Genomic DNA, 26,095 nt, shown 5'->3' with positions numbered 1-26,095 from the left:
GGTTATAGCAATTATTGGTTATAACAATAGAATTTTTGTGGCACTTGAATATTGCTATAAGTGGGTTCGACTGTAGCTGAAAGCGGTGGCGCTACTCACAGAACGCAGTTTAAACTGCCGCACTAGAAATGTAGTCGACTAGTAGGCAACCAGTATATTATTATTGATAGTGGTTTTACATTTACTGTGATGATGTAGCAACATTTTGTTTTTAGTGACCTAGCATTCCAGAAATTGTGCCCACTACTGCTGCACAGAAATCAACCAGTGGGGAAACCCCCGCACAGATGCAAAACATGAGAAACACCCATGGTACAACTACGCCTGACGCAAGGCTCACGCATGAAAGAGGTGCAACCATTTATAAATTGGCCCGAAAGGAGCAGAAGATCTTAACGAGTACTGGCCAAGGTATGTGCTGTGTTTTTCCGACTCTGCATTCAGTCAGACAGAGGTGTCCAGCCATGACTTCTTGTGTGCGTTGAAAGCCGTGTTGTGAACGACCTTTGTGCTGCACACCACGTCATGCTGCTAAGACGTATGCCATCCATCTGCTGCCCTGTACAACAAAGTGACTGGTTAGCATGTCTATCTACAATCCCCAGTGGTGGACAATGTTTTACAACAGACGGGGAAATCCACTGATCGACTGTGTGATCTGCTTTCCCCAGCAGAAAAGCAACCGAGCATCCCTCTGCTAGTTAAACTCTAGCTAAAGCACGTAGGCAGGCTAGCTGCTACGAATTCATGATTACAATGTGCAGAGCCAAAAGACAACAAGCCAGCGTTTCCAATCTCTTACGCACCACAGTTCCCCCTACTTCTAAGCTTAACTTCCCTTCACATTCAATACCTCCAAAATTGCAGCAATAGAATTTTGTCTTTATATATCTCTGTGACTACAACCAGTGTGTGGAGCCAGGTTAAGCGTCTGGTCTATGCGACTGTTGACCTCGGTAGCGGAGGGCCAAGTGAGTACAGCAGCACTGCCAGAGCAAAGAGGATAGCGGTCGTACACAGCATTTCTAATAATCCCCAAAGAATAATGAGAAAGTCCAGAGCATCTGTCCTGTCCGCCTGGCGTCTCTTTTTTCCCAACAATTTTTACACTCAGTGCAATGACCAATTCGTAAGAAGGTCAACTCAGACAAGAAAGAGACGACTACCTGTCTTATAACACTGGAAACAATTTGTGCATTGCATAAAAAAGTTTTGTGTATCTGGTTGTGAAAAAGAGGATATCAGACAGGTCAATGTACAGTGTAGACTGCTTATAACGTAAGTCGCCGGAGTTGCAAATATCCGCACTATAAGCGGTACCGCACTATAACAAAAACAACTACAGTAAAAGCTCGATGATACGAATCTCACGGGGTCACGAAAAATATTCGTATTAGCCGAAATTCGTATCATCGAAACACAATTAAAACTACTGTCGAATCTCGATAATTCGAACTCGAAGGGGCCCGAAAATTTGTTCGAATTAAAAAGGACGTATTTTTGAAGTATTCGTGCACCATAGCACGATGCACGAACGGTGCGAGTCGTGAAATATCGCGGCGCGCAAGCGCATAGCAAGCGCGGGCCACGAAACTGCCCACGCCAGCTAACGGTCGCTTCCCGATAACGACAGAAAACAAAGCTTCAGGGAGCGAGCGGGCGGCGCCGGCACACGGGTGCGCGCGGAGACCGTCGAAGGTGAGGGAGGAGGGCGGCAGGAAAGCGGATTTGGCCGCGTCAACTCCGCCGCTTCGGTGGCTCCCCTCGCCCTCCCTCTCAACTCCCTCGTAGCTCTCTCACCTTCGACTCCGTGCGCGCCCGCCGCCTTGCTGGCGCCAGCTTATTTTAGCCGCCCCCTGAAGTTTCGTTTTCTGCCGTTATCGAGAAGCGAGCGTTTGCGGGCGTGGCAGTTTCGTTGGCCCGACTGTGCCTCCGCCGCTGCTTCCCTCTGCGCTGCTGCCGCAGCGTGCAAGGTCAACATGCGACTAGAAAATAGCGAAGGGTTCACTGCCATTTTATCCGCGTGGCTGAGACGTCGGCACTATTGTGTGCTAGAATACGGTTGTCTAGAACACTCTAGTCGTCACGTACACGCTTGTTCCGGCGCGATGCAGAAACGGCGACCTTGCAATTTGAGAGAGGGTGAAATTTCCGCCGCGTTTTTTTTTTTTCCCCCGTTCCTTCGCGCGCGGCATTGAGGGGTCTCTCCTGAGCTTTTGCTCTATGGCGGTGTCGGAGCAATGCCGGTCGGAGGCGCCGCCGCGTGATTTGGCGCGCTGCTAAGAGCATTGTCGGTGCGCGGTATGTTCGAAATAAGCGCGTTCGAATTCGCTTGCTTCGCGTTGACGTTGAACGAAAGCACGTTTTAGCACGTGCTTTCGCACGAATAAGCACGCAACAATTGTGCTCAGTGTTGACGTTGCGAGGCCTAGCTCCTTAGCCAACTCCGTCCGCTTCCTCTTGGGATCCTCATCGACCTTTCGAAGAATGTCTAATTTCTCTTTAAAGGAGAGTGCTTTCCGCTTGCGAGACATAGCTCGCTGCGACTAGGCAAAATGGCGCAAACACGAAGAACGCGGCCCGAAGCGCAGCAGCCACTCCATCTGACGGCTCGCAGAAAAGGAGAAGTACAAAAGCACCAAAAGCGCCACCGCTTCAAACTCTTCGCGCCTAGTCGCGGAGTCTGCGCTGTCCGGCGCTGCGCCTCCGCACCAAAAGAGAAGGAGAGAAAGCGCGTGACTGCGCGCTGTTCTCTTTCGCGGCCGTCGGTGGGGCGGCGTGTATTCGTATCAACCGACGCAGGCTGAAAATCGATTCGTAACAACCGTTCTCTAGCACGTTGCAAAGTAATGGGGCTCGGCCGGGACCACAGAAAAATTCGTATCATCCGGAAATTCGTATTAGCCGTGATCGTATCATCGAGCTTTTACTGTATTTTATTGTCATATTGGACACTCCATGCTCATTTCTGCTGTCCCTGTCACTGTGCTCTAGGTTCCGCATTCGCTTACTAAATAAATTAACAAGCACAGTGTCACGCGCGCACAAGCAAACATGAACACATCTCGCTCGTTGACCATGGAAACAAACTGTCAAAACACTCGAGTGATGAAGCGCGGCAAGCGAATTGACCTTTGTGCTATCATGCCTCTCACTTCAACGCGACCTATAAGCAGCAAAAACACGGCGCGCGGCGGACTTTCCCTGTCGCAGATTGCTTTCAAGATAGGGCCAAGGCGATCGTATCGCCGAAGTGGATCTTCGCAGATTACGTCCTGCTTCGGTCGACTGAAACCATTCCACATTGCTTTGCTGGCAAAATCCTCTCCTTCTGTTTGCACCAGTCCCAAACGCAAGTTTCGGATTTTCCGAACGCCCGTGATGCGGGCCGATTTCCGTCCGTCTCCGCACACATGATCAATTTCCTTTTAAATGCGGCATCATGATGAACTCAGTACTTCATGCTGATAGAGCAGACGCAGAGAACGTGAAGACAGACGGTGGACGATTGCCGAAGCACGTGTACTGCAGCACATGGCGGAAGCTACGGTAGCTAGGCTCGACGCGCATGCGAGGCAGCCATTTTGAAATGCCGACGGCTATATGGTAACGCAGATTTAGGGTCGTACTCGATTCTAACGGGCACGCAATTTTTGAACCTGTTTTATTGGGAAAAAGTACGGCAAGGAAAAAAATACGGTATATGTGGCTTGAGGGGAGCATTAGCCGTCTAGGTTGACTGCCAAACTTCCAGGCAGCTGCACTGTAACCGGTATTTCATGTCCCACAACTGCACTATAAGCGATACGCGTATACATCGAGTGCTATGGGAAAATTAACAGGAGTCTGAAAAGACCGTATTATATCCAGTCCTGCACTATATGCTTTTACGTTATAAGTGGTCTATACTGTACTTCTGTAGTCTGTGTCTGATATTTGAACTCAAAGCGCTTCAGTGCTTTGGCACTTCGTGTGTGCCCTCTTTTTATCGTGATCGGGTTTGAAGCGTTCATTGTAGCAGTATGGCTAAAAAATATGGCTAAAAAAGCATTCATTATATTTGGAAGCAGTTCCCATAGCGAGGGTTGGAAAATCGAAAGTGCACTCGTGAATGTGGTTGTGAATCTGAGTGAATGTGGTCGTTATAAGCGATAAATCGCTACATCTGGGATCGTTATAAGTGGGTTTGACTGTACTGTAACACAGATGATGCCCGTCACCATTAGTCACTTCCTCTTTATTCTCCCCTTTTCTGCTCCCTCTTCTGTTTTATCTTCTGCTTCTGCGGTTCACTTCATCTCAGTAGTCACACGCAGTCATAAAGCATTCTCATATACAGTTACCGACGGATTTTTCGGACTCCAAAAATTCGGACTTGTTGGATGTTCCGGACCTCATAAATGCACTATCAGGGTTCCCATAGAACTAAGGCATTTTCGCAACTGATTTTTCGGACGAATTTAGGCCCCAAAGTTCGATTTTCCGGACTAAATCGCTCGTTCCGTGCTGCGCTACCCATTCTTGGATTTTCCACTGGCTTGCCCAGGCTTCCAGTGGTCTGCTCTTCCTCAGCTGACAAAATGCTTTGGATAACTGCACTTTAGCTTTTTTCTTTCTTTTTTCAGTTAGCACTATCGTCATAATCACTTTGTGAGATCTGTTTTTTTTTTATTATTGTGTTTTTTTAAAGTTTCGGTTGCTATTTTACTGTGGTGTGTGGCGCGAGACTAAATACCGACCGCAACATCGCCCAAGCTTAGCAGTATAGAAAACACCATGCTGGCAACTCTGGGCTGCTCACCAAAACTAGCTCGTTCATGTACCCAAAATGGAGGACGAAATTTCCTAGTCAACAAGTTGAACAGGTGAAGTGAAACTCGCTGTGCATATTTTTTTTTCACTGCTGCCCATAATGATGGACCAGCTATGCGCATTGTTCTGTTTATAATATTTTCTTTGTTTGATTGTTTGTTTTAGCCAGGATTGCGTTATCTTGCGAGCGCTCACATGAATTCACGGGGAGATTGTTAGGACTGTCATCAATTTTATCTTCGGCGATACCTTATGGACTTGTGTGGCATATGTGCGATCACTTGGATTAATCGCCTTGGCGGCGACGATTGCTGACCCTTTTTGTGTATGTAAGTGGTCGATTGTGCATGATAAGGAATCGGTTATTCGCATTAAGTTGTCTGTGTTTATTTGACATGAAATTTAGTTCGCTCCGCGGTCAAGCTTCAGGCCCTTATTGTGTTCTCAAACTGCGCAATCTGTTCACATCTGTGCACCCACTAACCTCACGATTCCAAAAAGTCTCCAAAAATGAAAACATGACCTTTCCGTTTTCCTGAACCAGTGAGCTGTTGCCGGTTACAGCTATGGGAAGTCCACGTGGCAGATCAAAGAAGTAAGGCGACTGTTGCAATGCACCTGTAGATCGTCAGCGAGTTTGTGAACGCAGGTTATAGGCTGACTTTATTTGAACTTGTGAATCGATAAGTCACGCAGTGTGAGCTGCTATGAGATGCAGAATATGCAAAGGCACAAACGGAACTGAGATGGAGTTTTCTCACACGTGCAAAATTTTAAAAATAATCGGTCCAGATCAGCCTGCCGAGATCATGGCTGGAACCATGCAGTGCTGATGAAATGCTGATTGCAAAATTAACTGCACTACCATTAGTTTAGCAACTTCCTTGCGGGAAAGATAGCATTACATTTGCTAAATGTGTTGAGCATTGACAAGACATAGGGAACGCTGATTTGCGCATGGCAAGATCTGTCAAGGACGGGTGTGCTGGGCCAGGGAAGCTAAGAAACCGCCACAATAAATAGGTGGGACCTCGGCAGGTAGGTGAATGGCCTCGAAGTCCACGCAGAAACAAATATAGGAATGCTAGCGGCCACCACGCCATTAAAAAATTCGGTGAATGTTGAAGAGTGAGACAGTGACTAACGTAACAAAATAATTTTAAGAAAGGGAGGGGGGGGGACTGCATAAAAGGCGCCGAAAATGAGTCGGCAGATAATTACGGGCATAGAGAGAGCATCTCGTCACTGCCCGATCGCTCAACACCGGACGGCCGTGGCCAGACACCGTAGCTGAGGCTACCCCGTGGTAACATGTGCTAATTTGTATTCCTCATAAATAAATGAAACATATTTATATTTATAGTTTCATTTATTTATTCACTTTTTCTTTAGAATAAGCTGCAAGTTTAAACCTTGCACCCACATTCGTCTCCTGCGTGCTCACACGTTGAAATCTGGCACACGCACACACAAGAAGGGGGAGGCGAAAAGAAGGCGAGTGTGGCACGCAGTCACGTGACTTCAATAGGGACATCTCTGCCTCCCAAATTTAGAGATAACCGCACAAGGTGAGATCTGGCAACACTGGTGTGTTCTGGTGGGGATTTAGTCGCTCCCGTGGTGTGTGTGCCTCTGAGACACCGCACCTTTGTGTGTGTTTGTGCGGCTTCGCATTTGTGTGATCGGCGCCACCTCCTAAGCCTTCGCAAGAGCCAAGTGGTGCGAATTAACGCGGCTTGTTTCTTCGATCTCTATGGCGATCTCCGCTAATGGAGATCGCCAAAGAATAATCTGAGTATCTCCAAGCGACGGCAAACAACATTACCTTGGTTCTGTCCAGCTACGTGGCATTTGCATATTTTTAAATCTTGGTGCATGATAGTTGGGACACCCTGTATATTCCCCACTGAGTCCTATTCACACAAACATGCTGCATGTAGGACAACAGCAAAATCGCTACTACAGTCATTCAAATTTTCTCAACGAAAGTTGAGCCAACAGCATATAAAGACAACAGCCAATGTTCATTAGCAACGAATAAAACGCATCACAGCACTGCAGCTATGCTCCTCAGTCAGGGCTGCTCTGGCATTCATGATTTGAAGAAGGTGCTCACGTTGGAACTCATTTGCAGCAATTGAGATGTGCAAGGGTGTGGAATGATGAGGCATTCCAAGATGGGTCAAAAATAAGTGTGCACTGGCTTCTTGTCAGTGGTTGCAATGGAAGAGCTTGCAAGACAACTATGTCACAGTGGACACATCCCAATCAAATCATGTTAGAAAAAATGTCCAAGTCCTGTCGTCCTAAGTTTCAATCAATGGTAGATCCTCTTACAGCCGTGGTTCACACATCTTGCATCCTCGAGCTATGCAGTCTGAATAGCCAGTGACAACTGTGCCTAGGTTCCTTCTGCTGGCACAAGTGACTATCATTATCATAGTGAGAACAAAGCATCTGAACAGAATGACAGATTCTTGCAAGCAAGCAGAGTATGCAATGCTCTTGTGTCAACACAGGTTCAATCAAATCCTCAATGACCCTCACTCACTGTGTGCAAACAGCACTTTTTTAGCTGGTCTTGCAGTGGTATGCAATCTCTAAAGGAATCCTTTAGATAGAACTAAAGAAAGAAAATGCTTTTGAACTCGCGGATAAGCTCTTCCAACCTCAAACGTCATCGAAGAGGCCCCTGGGCGGCGATGAGAAGGGCCGGCGCCAAGCATCTTCGGTTGCCCGTGGTGCTGTGTAACCGGCCAGGGGCTCCACTCCGCGGAGCAACTCTGTGCGCGCACTCTCCTCCGAGCCGGACCGGGTCAGCCCTGCAACCACACAATCAGCATGTTTCCCCACACACTGCAACTAGTATGCAAATTAGCTTTTATAGCATTGTGTGGAAAAAATTGAAGGGTGTGAACAGACTTCCAAGAAAGCATACTGAAGGACTAAAACAATATATTAAATTTGACAGGTCGAAAATGAAACAGTCAACTATGAGTGCATTTTTAACACATGTAAGCATGCACGCACACACAAAGGCTTAACGAGTCCTGTAAACTAATTAAGCCAGTGTTAAAAAAAAAAAAAAACACTACAAAAAGAATGAAAATGAAATAAATCTTTCATTTTGCATTTTTAGGAAAATACACAAATTTAATGTAGCATCATTTTGATTTTCTTCTACGCTACTATAGCCTTATGGGCTTCAATGAATAATGATTGCAACAAACAAGACATTTGAATTACACAAGAAAAGAATGTGCTGCCAGTCATTCAAAAACCTTGTCTTAAGTAACACAGCACGAACAAGGAACAACTCGCAGCCTATTAGAAGCACAACAACATGGCTAGTATTTCTTTCTGGGCCCTTTCTAATTTCCTTCACTAGACATGTTCCTTTATAGCGAAGCTACCAAGAAGAGTTCCACAATGGTTCTCGTGCTACGGCCTGGTCGATGTCAAGTGCCAATCGAAGAACAGTTAGCAACACAGCCTGCATCGGAGCCCGAAGTTTGCTTTGAAACATAATTATCAAGAGTTACAGAATAAAGTTTACCCTGTACATACCTAAATCAAATAGACAATTTTATTGTGTGGTTTATGTTAGCCAGTAATTCGTAATAATTATTTCTCACATTGTGTTACACTGGCTACACATTGCAGGTCTGCTAGGAGGGGCCCTGACCAACACACGTTTTGAGGGTATCGTGTCTAGGTCATTTGGGCAAGATCAATTTTAGTATATGTAGGTTTATGCCATACCACTTCAGCATTCTTTGGGAGCTTTACCCACTTTGCGGTATGTTTGCATCTTTTATGCCGCAACTTGGTCCACTGGCCATCCTTGGTGAATTCCCCAGAATGTGCCACACTCTTGAAAAATATCCTTTGAAATTTCTCTGGTTCTCAAACTCAACCAAATTTCAGGTATGTCTGTGTGTGTTACATTTCATAAATTCTTGCACATCAGCAGAATCACGCACACACGATTGCAACAGAAGGGTGTAAAACTTGGCTATGTAAATGGCTGCCAACTCAACTTTCTATATATTGTTACGGCATGAGCCGGGCAAGGAGAACAGGAAGAAGACGTTAGCTGGCGCAGCCTCTGGACGCCATCTTTACTTCACCATCAACCTCGTCTTTAAATAAAGCCAGTTCAACATTAACCGTAACAGTTTTGTGGTGGAAGGGCTGGGTACTTCGACCCAGACGACGGAGCTGCTGCAGCAAGTGCCACGCCGAAGCTGACGCCGCGCTTGACTGCCTCCGACACCACTTGAGATCCCAATGTCCCACATCGGCGACCAACAGCCTTCTCTGGCTGCTCCAGTGCAAACAACCGGCACCTGGATGCATCAGATGGAACCCCGCCCTTTCTCAGGAAAATTCGGCAAGGTTGTGGAGGAATGGATCACCCACTACAAGCGTGTGGGCTGGCTGGAACTCCACGGCTCGACAATGTTGTTCTGTTCCTCGCAGACACTGCGCTAGTGTGGTTCGAGAACCATGAAGATACCTTCACAATGTGGGACAGCTTCGTTACTGACCTCACAGAGTGCTTTGGCGATTCCACGACGAAAAGGAAGCGGGCGGAGCAGACATTGCTTCAGCGCGCTCAAGTCCCAGGTGAGACCTGTACTATGTACATAGAGGCAATTCTGAAGCTATGTAAAACGGTCAATCCTCAAATGTCCCAAGTGGACAAAGTTGGACACCTTTTCAAAGGCAAAGCCGAGGATGTTTACAATTATTTAATCGGAAAGGAGTCTCGCCTCCGTCGCTGACCTCATCAAGCAATGCCGCACAGTTGAGGCCTTGAAGCTGCACCGTATCACGCCAAAGTTCGGCAGGTTAGCGAATGTCACAACGGTGGCAAGCATTGACGATAACGATAAGGACAGTTTTCAATTTGACCTTGTGGCAACTATAAGGCAAATTGTCTGCGAAGAAGTTGAACGACACACCACAGGGACAGATGTCGAACAGCTTAGTTGCGCTTCCAACCAACCTCAAGAACATGCATCTGCTGTGTCGGCATTGTCTGCCATGCCAGGTGTTGCAGACTGTCGAGTCGATCAGTTGCGACAGCATCGACGTTCCTTTCTCGATGACATGACGCACGATCAACACACTCGTCGAGCTACTACCACGAATCGGCATTCAGCAGATCGCGTTTACTATTCGCAACGTCCAAGGGTTGACCCTGACGCTCACAACATCAGTCGCGCATCGCGTGTGTGTTACAGCTGTGGCGCCTCAGGACACATGGTTCGTTTTTGTCGCCGGCGCCGACAGACAACAACATATGGCCCACCACCAGCTTGGCCTAATTTTTGAACGTGACAGTTATGACGACCACTGGCCGACGGACCCTGATACTGCAAACACCACAGGTGCGCCACCCTGGAATACCTTCCGTCAATATAGTAGACAGAGTGGCTTGCCAGCTTCAGACCGCAGCCTGACGCCCCCAACCAGTCGCCAACGCTGTTCACCATCACCACGTCGACGTGCTACGTCACCACCGCCGTCGGAAAACTAGCCAGCACAGCCGATGGAGGTAAGGTCGCCGGACAGTCCGCGTCTCTGCGAAATACTCCTTGCCTATTATGATGGTGAAGAACAAAGTGCGTGTATTAATTGATAGTATACCTGCAACAGCATTAGTGGATACTGGTGCTACCGTTTCCTTCATGAGTGTGACTTTCAAAGAGAGGCTGGGTCAGAAAGTTATGTTCCTGAGGAATGATGGTGTGACGTTTCGTGGTGTCAGCGGAGAGTGCCTTATTCCCCTTGGTATATGTGTTGCAAGCGTTTTATTCAGAGGGGAAGATCTTAAAACAGAATTTCTTGTACTACCGCGGTGCACTCATGATGTGATTCTCGGGATTTACTTTCTTCAGGATTGTGGTGCTTCCATTAACTGTGGCACAGGCGAAATTACCTTAAATAGTGCGCTTCTCACCACCCTTGCCAACACATCTTTACCAGAGAAAAACTATTGTGTTTTTCCGAACGATTTGCTGCTACCAAGGCCTTGGTCGCTGTCACGTGTCCCTGTCAATGTCGCTGCTGCCAACCTTTCATCGTTTGACGTGCAAGTCCAGCCACTTACGTCGAGCTGCGCAAAGAAAGATGTACTTGTGCCACGCTCTCTCGTGAGAGTAGTGAATGGCGCCTCAAATTTGCAGGCTTTCAATTGTTCTTGCGTCCCTGCTGTTCTCCTGCATGACATGAAGCTCGCTGAATTTGACGAGATTACGTACAGCTCCATTACAGTTCTAAGCGAGGAGGAGCAGTCTCATACTAGCGATCCCCACCGAAGCACTCCTGAAGAGCAGATCCTACAGATGATCAACAAAGCGCTTCCCTCATATGAGCGCCACGCTCTCGCACAAGTTTTGTGGGCAGATCTTTCCGTGTTCGATTTCACACAAGGCGACAAGCAGGCTTCACTCCCGTGTTCTCGTACTCGCCACAGAATTGACAGCGCATCTGCGCACCCCATTCAGCAAAAGCCTTACCGCGTTTCTTCAGCAGAGAGGACAGTTATCACTGAACAGGTGAAAGACATGCTACGGAAAAGTGTCGTTCAAGAGTCCTGTAGTCCTTGGACAGCACCAATAATCTTAGTAAAGAAGAAGGATGGATCGTGGTGGTTCTGCGTTGATTACAGGAAACTGAACGCGGTCACCAAAAAGGACGTGTATCCGCTTCCTAGAATTGATGATGTCATCGATTGTCTACATTCTGCTGCCTACTTTTCATCACTGGATTGGCGATCAGGGTATTGGCAGATACCCATGCACCCAGACGATAAGGAGAAAACGGCTTTCGTGACACCAGACGGTCTTTATGAATTTAACTTTATGCCGTTCGGCCTTTGCAACACGCCAGCAACATTCGAACGATTTATGAACACTGTCCTCCGAGGACTTAAATGGGAAATTTGTTTGTGCTACCCCGATGACGTGGTGATTTTTGGCAGCACATTGAGAGAGCATAACAGCGGTCTCAGTCTTGTTCTGGATTGTGTCGAAAAAGCTGGCTTGATCCTGAATTCCACGAAATGTCGTTTCGGGGAAACCAAGACATTAGTACTTAGGCATCTGGTCGACAAAAAACGGCATGAGGCCAGATCCACGCAAAATTGAGGCAGTCAGCTCCTTCGAAGCACCGAAGTCAGTGCGGGAGTTGAGAGGTTTCGTGGGCCTGTGTTCATATTTTGGTCCCTTCGTCCTAAGATTTGCCGACGCGGTGTACCCCCTAACATGTATTCTCCAAAAAGTGGTCCCTTTCAACTGGACATCGGCTTGCGACGATGCGTTCCGCCCGCTAAAATTTCTACTAATGTCAGGGCCCATATTGCGTCACTTCGATTGTGGGGTCTACACATGCTCTTGGGACAAAGGAACGACAACACAGTAGTGCAAACAATCAAAAGGGCATTTATTGCACCTTTCATACACTAATGCACACTAGCCGAATTACAACCAATAGAACATTCACACGGGCGCGCAACAAATCAAGGAAGTCTGACTCACCGCGACCCGATAGCGAGCGAATACGTTCGCCCCATGCTATGACACCATCGCCTAGTCGTTAACGTGTACAGTCACGCGAACGGTGGCACACTCGAACGATCCGTGTTCGTCCATACCGGTGTCCTGCTCTTAGCCTCGCGCGACGGTCGCGCGAAGCGGGCCAGCGCACGCACGAAGCGTTCGTGCGTGTTGGCCGCCGATCCCAAGACCTTTTTCTCCCAAGTCACCCCGCCGTTCGGTGGTGTTAGCATCGCGACACTCACGCCATCTCTCGCAACGCGCTGCAACCACTACGACCCCCTCCGGCGCCCAGCCATGCAGTGAAGCCGGACCACAGGAGACGCGCGAGAGTCGCGCATCCCCACATCCCCCCAACCTTAAATCACTACACATACTCCGACGAAACATGTCACAAGGTCTATCAACGCACGCGTCGCGAACAAAAGTTAGTACATGCGACAGTGGCGCCACCTAGGAAATGTCTACACGTTATCCACAACATACGAGCCGACATTGCCCCTGGGGTTCACCGCTGGCGTCCGTTGGTCACAGCACCAGCTCTGCAGATTCGATGGCACGACTCCAGCACAAGACTCCGGAAACGGCGACGCAGAAGTCGGCACGAGCAAGCGTCGCTCGCGCCGACGCGCGCTGCCGGCGAGAGCCGCTGTAGCCGTTGGTGACTGCCGGCTCTTTTCCCAGCCGCCGAGGGTAGCGAGCCGGACACAGGCGGCCGCCGAAATCGCTGCGCCGAACTGGCCACAGGCATCTGCATCGCCTGGGGTAGCTCGATTGTAGTCCGGGGCAGCAGCGCTGACGATGTGCACGTGACAGCAAACCAGGGGTGACTCAGCTCACACTGCGTACACTCAACGCACTCGACAAACACTAAAGTAGTGCAAGGGAGAGGAATTCGGCATATGCATCGCCCACGTGGTACGATGTTCAATTCGGCTAGCGAAATTTCGGACGGCATTTCAGATGCTAAGTTCACGTGAACAAAGCTTGCTTTCTTGAGTCGAACGAGTAATTTCAATTCGTGCGAGGCGAACTAATGAGGGAAGCAATGTGCGACACCTCAACACCACGGTCCACCAGGTTGTGTCCCTCCACGTGCGATAGGCGGCTTCGTAAAGCCTTAGGCCTAATGTGTCGCTACCCTGACAACAACCGGCATCCAAAAAAAAAAAGATCACCCAAAATGGGCACAACTGGCAGCCGTGAGGAGACGTTAGCTCTGTGAGGTGGTCCTACCCTGCTCGGTGCACACAGCATCCGAGTTGACGGCGCCCACCGTCCCAGACGATGTCAGAGCGCCTGGTGCCAGGCCGCAATACCAGTCAGCCCGTAGCGGCACCCGTGGCCTGCGGCCACCCGGCTCCCTGAGCCGTGACTTCCGAAGTCAAAGAGATAGAAGAAGCTATTTACATAAGAAATTCGGACCACCCACGAGGCTTCCGTACTCACTCACTTCAGGCTTGCCAATGCTCCGCGGGCGCTAGGCCTCGCTCTCCCAGGATGCAGACCACGTACCGACGAGTGTACTTCAAAACACTCGTGAAAAGGCTTAGCATGTTGAAAAGTTCAAACATGCTACAGCAACCGTCGCCTTGCTCAAGAAAGCACGCCGCCGACGCTAGCGATCAAAATCCACGCTAGGAATACGCTTCGGTTCAAACAAAGGTTGCCTCGAACCGAGCAAAACTCAAAATTATCGTCCGATGTCCCAAGAGGTCCACGTTGGGCAGCCAGATGTGGGGACACACATGCTCTTGTGACAAAGGAACGACAACACAGTAGTGCAAACAATCAAAAGGGCATTTATTGCACCTTTCATACACTAATGCACACTAGCCGAATTACAACCAATAGAACATTCTCACGGGCGCGCGACAAATCAAGGAAATCCGACTCATCGCGACCCGATAGCGAGCGAATACGCTCGCCCCATGCTATGACACCATCGCCTAGTCGTTCACATGTACAGTCACGCGAACAGTGGCGCGCTCAAACGATCCGTGTTCGTTCATACCGGTGTCCTGCTCTTAGCCTCACGCGATGGTCGCACGAAGCGGGCCAGCACACGCGCGAAGCGTTCGTGCGTGTTGGCCGCCGATCCCAAGCCCAAGAGAGAGCGCCTTCGACCTTTTTCTCCCAAGTCACCCCGCCGTTCGGTGGCGTTAGCATCGAGACACTCGCGCCATCTCTCGCAATGCGCCGCAACCACTACGACCGCCTCCGGCCCCCAGCCACACAGTGAAGCCGGACCACAGGAGACGCGTGAGTCGTCCATCCCCACACGATGCATCCTCACCTACGGAAGTGCACGCGGATGCCAGTGGCATCAGCATCGGTGCCGTACTAGTGCAACGTCATCAAGAAGCTGAACACGTTGTGGCTTATGCTAGTCGCTCTTTGACTAAGGCAGAACGCAATTACACTGTCACCAAGCAAGAATGCTTGGCAGCTGTTTTCGCTGTCCACAAATTTTGGCCCTATATCTACGAACACCCGTTCACAATCGTTACCGACCACCACGCGTTATGCTGGTTGGTGAATCTCCGTGACCCAAGTGGATGACTGGCACATTGGGCTCTTCGAATGCAGGAGTACGACTTCGTTATTTCCTACAAGTCCTACAAGTCTGGGCGTCGCCACGCAGATGCGGACTGTCTCTCCCGCTTTCCTCTGACAATGACAGAGTGTGACAAAGACAATTTTGATGACTGTTTAGCTTTCATTTTTTTCTACATTCCCAGACTCGATGACTTTCAAGGCAGAGCAGGAAAATGATATTACAGTATAGACCACTTATAGCGTAACCGCTTATAGTAAAGGACCGCATATAGTGCGGTCTTTTCAGACTCCCGTTAATTTTCCCATAGCACTCCATGTATACATGTATCGCTTATAGTGCAGTTGCGGGAAACGAAATACCGGTTACAGTGCGGCTGCCTGGGAGTACGGAAGTCAGCGGAGACGGCGAACGCTCCCCTCAAACGGGCGCCCCAGGAGTGCTCGTGGAAGAAAGAGAGACGAGGTGGAGGAGAAGGGCACGTGGTGCGAACAAACAGCCAGTGAGGCTGAAACCAGAATCTTGAGTGCGAGTCGTGAAATCGTGCCGCAAAACTGCCAACGCCGGCCAATGCTCGCTTCACGATAACAGCAGTAAACGAAACTTCAGGGAGCGGGCGGCGCCGGCACAGCACGGCGAAGGGCGCACGCGGAGACCGTAGAATGTGAGGTAGGAGGGCGGCAGGGAAGCTGATTTCGCCTCGGCAACTCCACCGCTTCGGTGGCTCCCCTCGCCCTCCCTCGTAGCTCCTTAACTTTCGACTGTCACTGTGTGCGCCCACCGCCGTGCAGGTGCCACCGCTCCAGCCGGCCCGGCGTCAGCTCCCCAAAGTTTCGTTTTCTGCCGTTATCGGGAAGCGGGCGTTTGCCGGCGTGGGCAGTTTCGTTGGCCGGCCTGGGACAGCGCCGCTGCTTCCCTCTGCGCCGTAGCCGCAGCGTGCAAGGTCAACACGTGACTAGAAAGTAGAGGAAGCATAAAGGAGAAAGAAGGGTTCACTGCCATTTTCTACGCGTGGCTACGGTAGCATGGCTGAGACGTCGGCACGTACACGCATGTTCCGGCGCAACGCAGAATCGGCGACTTTGCAATTTGAGAGAGAGTGAAATTTCCGCCGCATTTTTTTTTTGTTCGCGCGCAACATTGAGGGGTCTCTCCTAAGCTTTTACTCTATAGCGGTGCCGGAGCAATGCCGGTTGGAGATGCCGCCGCGTGATTTGGTTCAAATTAACGAGATTCGACTGTAAATTGAATGCAAAGGTTCTAGTCGCATTCCTCGACTGTCGCATACACGTGGCGGCTCGGTGCACATGTTTTGCATACGTGCGGCCCTTGAAAATTGTTGCTTGGGTTATAGTGCGGTGCCGCTTATAGTGCGGATATTCGCGACTCCGGCGACTTACGTTATAGGCGTTCTACACTGTAGTTTGGAACCTCTATTTGTAGCTGCATCACGTCCTGGAGCCACTGGTCGATTTGGTGTCCGTGACGACCTGCTTTACAAGACCAATTATTCGGCTAAAGGCGCACGCTTCCTTCTGGTGGTGCCGCAGAGTCTGCGAGCGGACATACTCGGAGCCATGCACGACGATGCGACTTCTGGCCATCTAGGATTCATCATAACTTTGAACCGGCCACAGGAACGTTTTTACTGGCCCAGAATGCAAGACACAGTCAAGCACTATGTCGCCAGTTGCGAACAATGTTAACGCTACAAGCGCTCTACGACCGCTCCACCAGGTCTTCTCCAACCTCTGCCGCCACCTCGCCTGCCATTTGAACAAGTGGGTATCGATCTTCTGGGCCCATTTCCCCGATCATCTAACGACAACTGATGGGTGATCGTATGTGTCGACCACCTGATCTGTTACACGGAAACGGCGGCCGTACAACTTCAACAGCTGCGTCCGTTGCAATGTTTTTCCTTGGATTCATTATTCTTCGGTATGGTGCCCCCCTTGTAATCATTAGCGATCGCGGTCGTCAGTTCGTTACGGACGCCATAGAAAAACTGCTTCGTCTCAGCAGTTCGCAGTTCCACCATTCAATGCCTTATCACCCTCAGACAAATGGGCTTGTAGAATGTACGAACAGAACTGTAACTAACATGCTGGCCATGTACGTATCTTCCGATCACAGAGACTGGGATGACGTACTCCCCTTCATCACCTATGCTTATAATACTGCAAAGCATGAGACAAACGATTACAGTCCTTTTTATCTCCTTTACGCACATTTTTATCTTTGTGCATTGACACTACACTACTGTTCACAGCGAGTACTCTGTTGCCAAGACGCTTTTTCTTGCCGAAGCCTGGCCTATTGCTCGTCTTCGTACTGTGGCATCGCAACACCGATCGAAAGAGTGAAATGACAGCCGACACCAGTCTGTCTCGTACACTAAAGGAGACTTTGTGTGGTTGTGGACCCCGCAACGTAAACGTGGCTTACGCGAAAAGTTTTTACCCCAGTACACGGGCCCATTCGTCATTGTAGATCGCTTGAGTGACTTGACGTACGTGGTGGCATGCTTGACGTCAGTTGGTCGTCGGTTTAGCCGGACCCAGTTAGTACATGTTGCTCGTCTTAAGCGGTTTCACCCCACACTTTCCGAGTGATTTAGACTTGCCCAGCGGGCTTCGTCTGGCAACCGGGGATTGCTACGGCATGAGCCGGGCAAGAAGAGGAGGAGGAAGACGTTAGCTGGCGCAGCCTCTGGACACCATCTTTACTTCACCATCAACCTCATCTTTTAAATAAAGCCGGTTCAACATAAACCATAACAATACATACATATATTGTTGCGGTTCAACGCAAACAAAAGACAACAACGGCGGAACAAGACGGCCGCGGAACAGCCTGTTTAAAAAAACACCAGAACAATAGACGTCTTCTTCACCTTTGAACAGCCTGTCCCGCTACAGGGAGTATGTTAAAGCACATATCGTCATCGTAGTCTAAATGTCTACATAGAGCACGCGTGATTTGCTCTCCCTCGAAAAAAGCATCACCCCGATGCTAAACAATAAAGTTCGCTTGGTGATAACGAAAGTCCCTCGTACAGTCACTCGCTGACATAGGGCTTTGTGCGCACTACGGGCACAAGTTCAGAACGGTGTTGGCGGGGCCTTGTGCAGTAAGGGCTATCTGGAACGACCTCATATGTGATGTCACTTAGCCAACGCAGCACTTTATAAGGTCCAAAATATCGCCTCCATAGCTTCTCAAGTAGTCCCCGTTTTCGTATAGGCGTCCAGACTCTGTCACCGGTTTCGTAAGTTACAGGCCTATGATGGGCATTACAGCGACCTGCATTGTATTATTGCTGCTGGTGTATTTGCACACGTATGAGCTGCCTGGCTTCTTCTGCACGTTGCGTAAACGCATCGGCATCCATGTCAATTTCGTCAGGTTCGTGTGATAGCATGGCGTCGAGCATCGTCCTTACTACGAGTCCGTGGACAAGGCTGAATTGAGTCATCCGTGTAGTTTCTTGTTTAGCCATGTTATAAGCAAACGTGATATAAGGCAGAATCTCGTCCCAATCGTGCTCTATATTCACGTACATGGAAAGCATGTCTTCGAGTGTTTTGTTCAGGCGCTCTGTTAGTCTGTTTGTTTGTGGATGGTAGGCTGTTGTGTTTTGGTGACTTGTGCCACTGAACATCAGGACGTTATCTAAATGCGCGGCTGTGAATGCGGTGCCTCATTCTGTTATGACGATGGTTGGCGCGCCCTGTCTCAGCACAACATTCTCTATGAAAAATCGGGCCACCTCTGTTGCTGTGCCTCTCTGGATAGCTTTTGTTTCGGCGTAGCGAGTGAGATCAGTTGCTACAATAACCCAGCGGCTACCACTAGTAGAGGTAGGAAGCGGACCCAAGAGGTCCATTCCGATCTGGTCAAATGGCGTTTTCGGTACTTGAACAGGTTCTAGCAAATCGGCTGGTTTCGTTGGAGGTGACTTGCGCTGCTAACAATCTAGGCAGGTCCGAACGCAATGGGCAGTCCTGGCCAATAGTATCTTTGTCGCACTCTGTTCAGTGTCCGCGTATATCCTAGATGCCCAGAAGTGACCTCGTTGTGGCATGCTTCCAGTACTTCACTACGAAAAGCAGTAGGAACGATGAGCAAATGGCTTTATCCGCTCGATGAGAAGTTCATTTTGTATAGAGCTTTGTTCCTTAAGCAAAACGATGATAATCCTCTTGCGAAAGATTTAGGTGCTGTGAGAGTTTGTCGAGAAATTAATCAGGCCAAGCAACTCAGGGTCGTCATGTTGTTGTTTTGCAATGGTAGACGTATCGAGAAGACTGAGGAATGCTGTTTCCTCTTCATCGGTCGAAGGAGCTGGCCCTATGGGTGACCGAGACAGGCAGTCAGCGTCGGTATGCCGTTTCCCCGACTTGTGCCGGACCGTCATATCAAACTCCTGCAGTCTCAGGCTCCAACGTGCTAATCGCCCGGAAGGATCTTTCAGATATGTGAGCCAGCAAAGCGAATGATGGTCGCTGATAACTTTGAAGTGGCGACCGTACAAATAAGGGCGAAATTTTGTAACCGCCCATACCACGGCGATACACTCTCTCAGTTGTAGAGTAATTTGCTTCTGCGCGTGAGAGCGTTCTGCTTGTATAAGCGATCACTCTTTCTCTGTCTTCCTGGCACTGCACAAGCACAGCTCCGAGACCAACATTGATGGCATCAGTTTGAAGCATTGTCGGAGCTGTCTCGTCTAAGTGGGCAAGCAAAGGGGGCATTTGAAACGGTTCTGCAAATGGTTAAATGCAGCTTGCTGTTCATCGCCCCATACAAATGCAACGTCATCTCTCGTGAGGATGCCGTTGCATTTATCGGCGGTTTATTGCAGAATGCGAGCAAAGTCTGCAATAAACCGCCGATAATATGCGCAGAAGCCGAGAAAACACCTGACAGCCTTTTTAGCTGAAGAAACAGGGAACTGTGCGACAGCGGCAATTTTTTTAGGATCCGGGCGGAGTCCCGCGTGACAGACGACATGGCCAAAAAACTCTAGCTCCGCAAAGCAAAAGTGGCATTTCTCCAGCTTTAGGGTGATGCCGGCGGACCGTATAGACTGCAGAACTGCTTCAAGCCGTTCAAGGTGCTCTTCAAACGTTGTAGAAAACACTATGACGTTGTCGAGATAGACTAAGCAAGTTTTCCACTTCATCCCCAAAGCACGGTATCCATAAGCCGTTGAAAAGTAGCAGGTGCAGAGCACAAGACGAAAGGCAAAACCTTAAATTCGTATAGTCCATCTGGCGTGACAAAAGCGGTTTTCTCACTCGGGTCTACTTCAATTTGCCAATACCCGCTCTTTAAGTCCATGGAAGAGAAATAACGAGCGTTTTGAAGCCTATCAAGTGAATCGTCTATGCGGGGAAGCGGATACACGTCTTTTTTTTGTCACCTGATTTAGCTTTCGATAATCCACCAAAAACGCGCGCTGCCGTCCTTCTTCTGGACCAAAACTACAGGTGATGCCCAGGGGCTCTTGGAAGGCTGAATCACACCGTCTTCGATCATTTGGTTTACCTGCTGTTGTATCGCTTCACATTCTTTTGGGGCCCAACGATATGGGTTTTGGTGAATCGGTCTCGCTTCGTCCTCTGTGATTATGCGCTGCTTGGTTAGCGGCGTCCAACCGACTTTTGACGTCGATGCAAAGCAGTCATGGAACTCGGCCAGTAGCGCAAGAAGTCGTTCTCGCTCGTGTTGTGGTAAAGTAGTGTTTATGTCAAGCACAAGTGCTGGGTCTTGCGCATGCGCTTCTAGTACTGAAAAGCACCCACGAACATCAGCAAGATTGTCAAAATAGGCCACAGCCATGCCCTTTGGTAGGTGCCGTCGCTCTCTGCTAAAATTTGTTAACAACAGGTTCGTGTGCCCATCGGTGATATTTACGATGCCTCGTGCAACGGAGATACCATGAGTAAATAACAAGGGGGTTACTTGGTCTGCAACTCCTTCGCAATCAAACGGTACGTCACATGCCACCGAAACAAGGATACATGACCGAGGTGGGATGACCACGTCGTTTTCGGTTCAATGAAAGGAGTTGCGTTGCGGCGTTAAGCAGGGAATTAAATCAAGTCTCTTGTGAAAACTAACCAAGCGATCCGGGATGTTGATTATGGCGCCGTATTCCCGTAGAAAATCCATGCCAATGTTTAAATCTTTACAGCAATTTGGAAGAACGACGAAAGTTGCCACGAAGGAAGAACCTCCTATGGTGATTCTCGCCGTAAAGCTTCCAGCAGGCGGGAGCAATTGGCCACCCGCAGTCCTTATATGAGGTCCGGTCGAAAATCCATGCCAATGTTTAAATCTTTACAGCAATTTGGAAGAACGACGAAAGTTGCCACGAAGGAAGAACCTCCTATGGTGACTCTCGCCGTACAGCTTCCAGCAGGCGTGAGCAGTTGGCCGCCCGCAGTCCTTATATGAGGTCCGGTAGAAAATCCATGCCAATGTTTAAATCTTTACAGTAATTTGGAAGAACGACGAAAGTTGCCACGAAGGAAGAACCTCCTATGGTGACTCTCGCCGTAAAGCTTCCAGCAGGCAGGAGCAATTGGCCACCCGCAGTCCTTATATGAGGTCCGGTCGAAAATCCATGCCAATGTTTAAATCTTTACAGCAATTTGGAAGAACGACGAAAGTTACCACGAAGGAAGAACCTCCTATGGTGACTCTCGCCGTACAGCTTCCAGCAGGCGTGAGCAGTTGGCCGCCCGCAGTCCTTATATGAGGTCCGGTAGAAAATCCATGCCAATGATTAAATCTTTGCAGCAGGTTGGAAGAATGACGAAAGAACCTCCTATGGTGACTCTCGCCGTACAGCTTCCAGCAGGCGTGAGCCGTTGGCCGCCCACAGTCCTTATATGAGGCCCGGTAGAAAATCCATGCCAATGATTAAATCTTTACAGCAGGTTGGAAGAACGACGAAAGTTGCCACGAAGGAAGAACCTCCTATGGTGACTCTCGCCGTACAGCTTCCAGCAGGTGTGAGCAGTTGGCCACCCGCAGTCCTTATATGAGGTACGGTAGAAAATCCATGCCAATGATTAAATCTTTACAGCAGGTTGGAAGAACGACGAAAGTTGCCACGAAGGAAGAACCTCCTATGGTGACTCTCGCCGTGCAGCTTCCAGCAGGCGTGAGCAGTTGGCAGCCCGCAGTCCTTATATGAGGTCCGGTAGAAAATCCACGCCAATGATTAAATCTTTACAGCAATTTGGAAGAACGACGAAAGTTGCCACGAAGGAAGAACCTCCTATGGTGACTCTCGCCGTAAAGCTTCCAGCAGGCGGGAGCAATTGGCCACCCGCAGTCCTTATATGAGGTCCGGTCGAAAATCCATGCCAATGTTTAAATCTTTACAGCAATTTGGAAGAATGACGAAAGTTGCCACGAAGGAAGAACCTCCTATGGTGACTCTCGCCGTACAGCTTCCAGCAGGCGTGAGCAGTTGGCCGCCCGCAGTCCTTATATGAGGTCCGGTAGAAAATCCATGCCAATGATTAAATCTTTACAGCAGGTTGGAAGAATGACGAAAGTTGCCACGAAGGAAGAACCTCCTATGGCGACTCTCGCCGTACAGCTTCCAGCAGGCGTGAGCAGTTGGCCACCCGCAGTCCTTATATGAGGTCCGGTAGAAAATCCATGCCAATGTTTAAATCTTTACAGCAATTTGGAAGAACGACGAAAGTTGCCACGAAGGAAGAACCTCCTATGGTGACTCTCGCCGTAAAGCTTCCAGCAGGCGGGAGCAATTGGCCACCCGCAGTCCTTATATGAGGTCCGGTCGAAAATCCATGCCAATGTTTAAATCTTTACAGCAATTTGGAAGAACGACGAAAGTTGCCACGAAGGAAGAACCTCCTATGGTGACTCTCGCCGTACAGCTTCCAGCAGGCGTGAGCAGTTGGCCGCCCGCAGTCCTTATATGAGGTCCGGTAGAAAATCCATGCCAATGATTAAATCTTTGCAGCAGGTTGGAAGAACGACGAAAGTTGCCACGAAGGAAGAACCTCCTATGGTGACTCTCGCCGTACAGCTTCCAGCAGGCGTGAGCAGTTGGCCGCCCGCAGTCCTTATATGAGGTCCGGTCGAAAATCCATGCCAATGTTTAAATCTTTACAGCAATTTGGAAGAATGACGAAAGTTGCCACGAAGGAAGAACCTCCTATGGTGACTCTCGCCGTACAGCTTCCAGCAGGCGTGAGCAGTTGGCCGCCCGCAGTCCTTATATGAGGTTTGGTAGAAAATCCATGCCAATGATTAAATCTTTACAGCAGGTTGGAAGAACGACGAAAGTTGCCACGAAGGAAGAACCTTCTATGGTGACTCTCGCCGTACAGCTTCCAGCAGGCGTGAGCAGTTGGCCGCCCGCAGTCCTTATATGAGGTCCGGTAGAAAATCCATGCCAATGATTAAATCTTTACAGCAGGTTGGAAGAACGACGAAAGTTGCCACGAAGGAAGAACCTCCTATGGTGACTCTCGCCGTACAGCTTCCAGCAGGCGTGAGCAGTTGGCCGCCCGCAGTCCTTATATGAGGTTTGGTAGAAAATCCATGCCAATGATTAAATCTTTACAGCAGGTTGGAAGAACGACAAAAGTTGCCACGAAGGAAGAACCTTCTATGGTGACTCTCGCCGTACAGCTTCCAGCAGGCGTGAGCAGTTGGCCGCCCGCAGTCCTTATATGAGGTCCGGTAGAAAATCCATGCCAATGATTAAATCTTTACAGCAGGTTGGAAGAACGACGAAAGTTGCCACGAAGGAAGAACCTCCTATGGTGACTCTCGCCGTACAGCTTTCAGCAGGTGTGAGCAGTTGGCCGCCCGCAGTCCTTATATGAGGTACGGTAGAAAATCCATGCCAATGATTAAATCTTTACAGCAGGTTGGAAGAACGACGAAAGTTGCCACGAAGGAAGAACCTCCTATGGTGACTCTCGCAGTACAGCTTCCAGCAGGCGTGAGCAGTTGGCCGCCCGCAGTCCTTATATGAGGTCCGGTAGAAAATCCACGCCAATGATTAAATCTTTACAGCAGGTTGGAAGAACGACGAAAGTTGCCACGAAGGGAGAACCTCCTATGGTGACTCTCGCTGTACAGCTTCCAGCAGGCGTGAGCAGTTGGCCGCCCGCAGTCCTTATATGAGGTCCGGTAGAAAATCCATGCCAATGATTAAATCTTTAGAGCAGGTTGGAAGAACGACGAAAGTTGCCACAAAGGAAGAACCTCCTATGGTGACTCTTGCCGTACAGCTTCCAGCAGGTGTGAGCAGTTGGCCACCCGCAGTCTTTATGTGGGGTCCCGTCTAAGCCGTTTTTACTTTCTTAAGGTGAACGGCTAGGCCTTCACTCATTATAGAATAATCGGCACCAGTGTCTAGTAGCCCTCGCACGTCAACAGAAACAATAAGATCTGCGCTCACAATTTCGTTGGTATCAGAGCGTGTTGGTTTCACGGCGCCTTGAGGCGGGATTATTGGGGTTTTTTCATCGCCTTGTTGCCGGCCCGCAACCTTACCCCCAGAGGTCGCCGCCGTTAGTTTCCCCGGCGTGGGCTGGGCGACCTCCTTCCCCGGAGGTCAGCAAAGGTATGTGCATTCAGTGAAGATGAATGAGCAGGGGACGGAGAGCGTGACCATCGACCAAAATCGGTCTGGTGGTTAGGCAGAGAGTCATCGTTCAGAGTGCGCACTACCAGAGGACCTTGAAAAGCAACGTCGTCGTGGCGTAGCATGTAGTCATCACTGGTGCGTTGACCGTCAGACCAGAATTGAAGAGGTCGAAATGAGGCGTCGCGGTACCAGCAATGGCGGGAAATATGGCCGATGCCTCCGCCATGATAACAGAGGGGGCGGCGCCTATCAACCGTGCACCAAGCATTCGTTTTTCGAATTTGCGGGCGCCTCAAAGCCTCGTCTTGTGGCGGTGACCAAAATGCAGCGGATGGCGGCTGGCGGTAGGACGAGATCGGCATAAGGGGTGGGTGTCTGAGAGGTTCCTCTGGTGGTGATGACCAAGGTGTAGCTCTCGGCGGCTGATGTTGCGACCGCATGGGCGTAACAGCTGGTTGACGTCAGACAGCGTCGGCGTAACTTAAGGGATGCTGCTCGTGACCAGGATCGCCTGCGGAGAACGCTTGCCTAATTTCATCACGTACGACTTCAGAGACTGACGCCACGAGTGTGCCCATTGCCAGTATCCAGAGCTTCTGAAGTTCTTCGCGAAGAATCTCCCTAATTAGATCACGAAGGGAGTTCTGATTGCTAACGATCATTGCGGCGGCGTTGATAGGAGTGCTGGTGGGCAAGCGATCGTACTGCCTGCATCTTATATGAAGTGCGCGTTCAATACCAGTGGCTTCCTTTATAAAATGAACCGCGGTACTCGGTGGATTGCGCACAAGTCCGGCGAACAGTTTTTTTACGCCATGCATAAGGTAGCGTAATTTCTTTTCCTCAGGCATGTGAGGGTCAGCTCTACGACACAGGCGGGCCATGTCCTCGGCAAACATTGCTACAGTTTCGTTGGCTTTCTGGAAGCGCAGCTCAATTAGTTGCTGGGCACGGTCCCGTCGATCGACATTTGCACATGTTTTAATTAGCTGATGTTGGAAATCATTCCATGTAGCGAAAGTGGCTTCGCGATTTTCATACCACGTGCGAGCACTATCGTCAAGGGCGAAATACACGTGGGAGAGCTTTTGTTGAGCAGTCCACCCAATGACCTTGGCAACACGCTCGTACTGGTCAAGCCAGTCTTCAACGTCTTCATGTGCACCACCATGAAAGCGATTGGGAACCAGTGGTTGCAGAAGGGTTACCTGGCATGGACTGCGAGTACAGCTGTCTTGTGGAACTCGTGGAACCTGTGGCAGGCTGGCGGTTGCCACTAGCAGAGGTAGACAGGGCTCAGACGAGTGCTCTTGTAGGGGGTTGAGCTCGGGAGCAAGGCCTAGCAACCGCCGACTGAAGCGATGCACAGGAGTTGTAATTGGAGATGGGCTGGATGAACGGCTCCCAGGAGGAGTCCGGAGCAACAGGCAGAGTTGTGTACCCAGCACCTCCACCAGTGTCACGGTTCAACGCGAACAAGAGACAACAACGGCGGAACAAGACGGCAGA

The 26,095-nt window shown here is 49.7% G+C and overlaps 1 protein-coding gene across 5 annotated transcripts in view; it reads right to left on the bottom strand.

Annotated features, from left to right (window-relative positions):
• Window positions 1-6: 6 nt before the first annotated feature.
• LOC119431886 (G-protein coupled receptor-associated protein LMBRD2B) overlaps window positions 7-26,095 on the bottom strand; it is a 235,491-nt gene continuing 209,402 nt past the window's right edge. For 4 of the 5 annotated variants that reach the window (XM_049656867.1, XM_049656868.1, XM_049656866.1 and 1 more), the window contains 2 exons: window positions 7,482-7,634; window positions 7-559 (listed from right to left, as the gene is read on the bottom strand). In XM_049656867.1, coding sequence (XP_049512824.1) covers window positions 7,483-7,634 — 152 coding nt within the window. In that variant the 3' untranslated portion in view covers window positions 7-559; window position 7,482. Of the gene's footprint in view, window positions 560-7,481; window positions 7,635-26,095 lie in introns of those variants that run through there. The other variant, XM_049656870.1, reaches the window with a different exon arrangement.

The sequence above is a fragment of the Dermacentor silvarum genome, chromosome 10 (genome assembly GCF_013339745.2).
Source record: "Dermacentor silvarum isolate Dsil-2018 chromosome 10, BIME_Dsil_1.4, whole genome shotgun sequence".
NCBI lineage: Eukaryota > Metazoa > Arthropoda > Arachnida > Ixodida > Ixodidae > Dermacentor > Dermacentor silvarum.
Note: the sequence above shows the minus strand (reverse complement) of the source record. Positions and strands in the feature narration are given on the sequence as shown.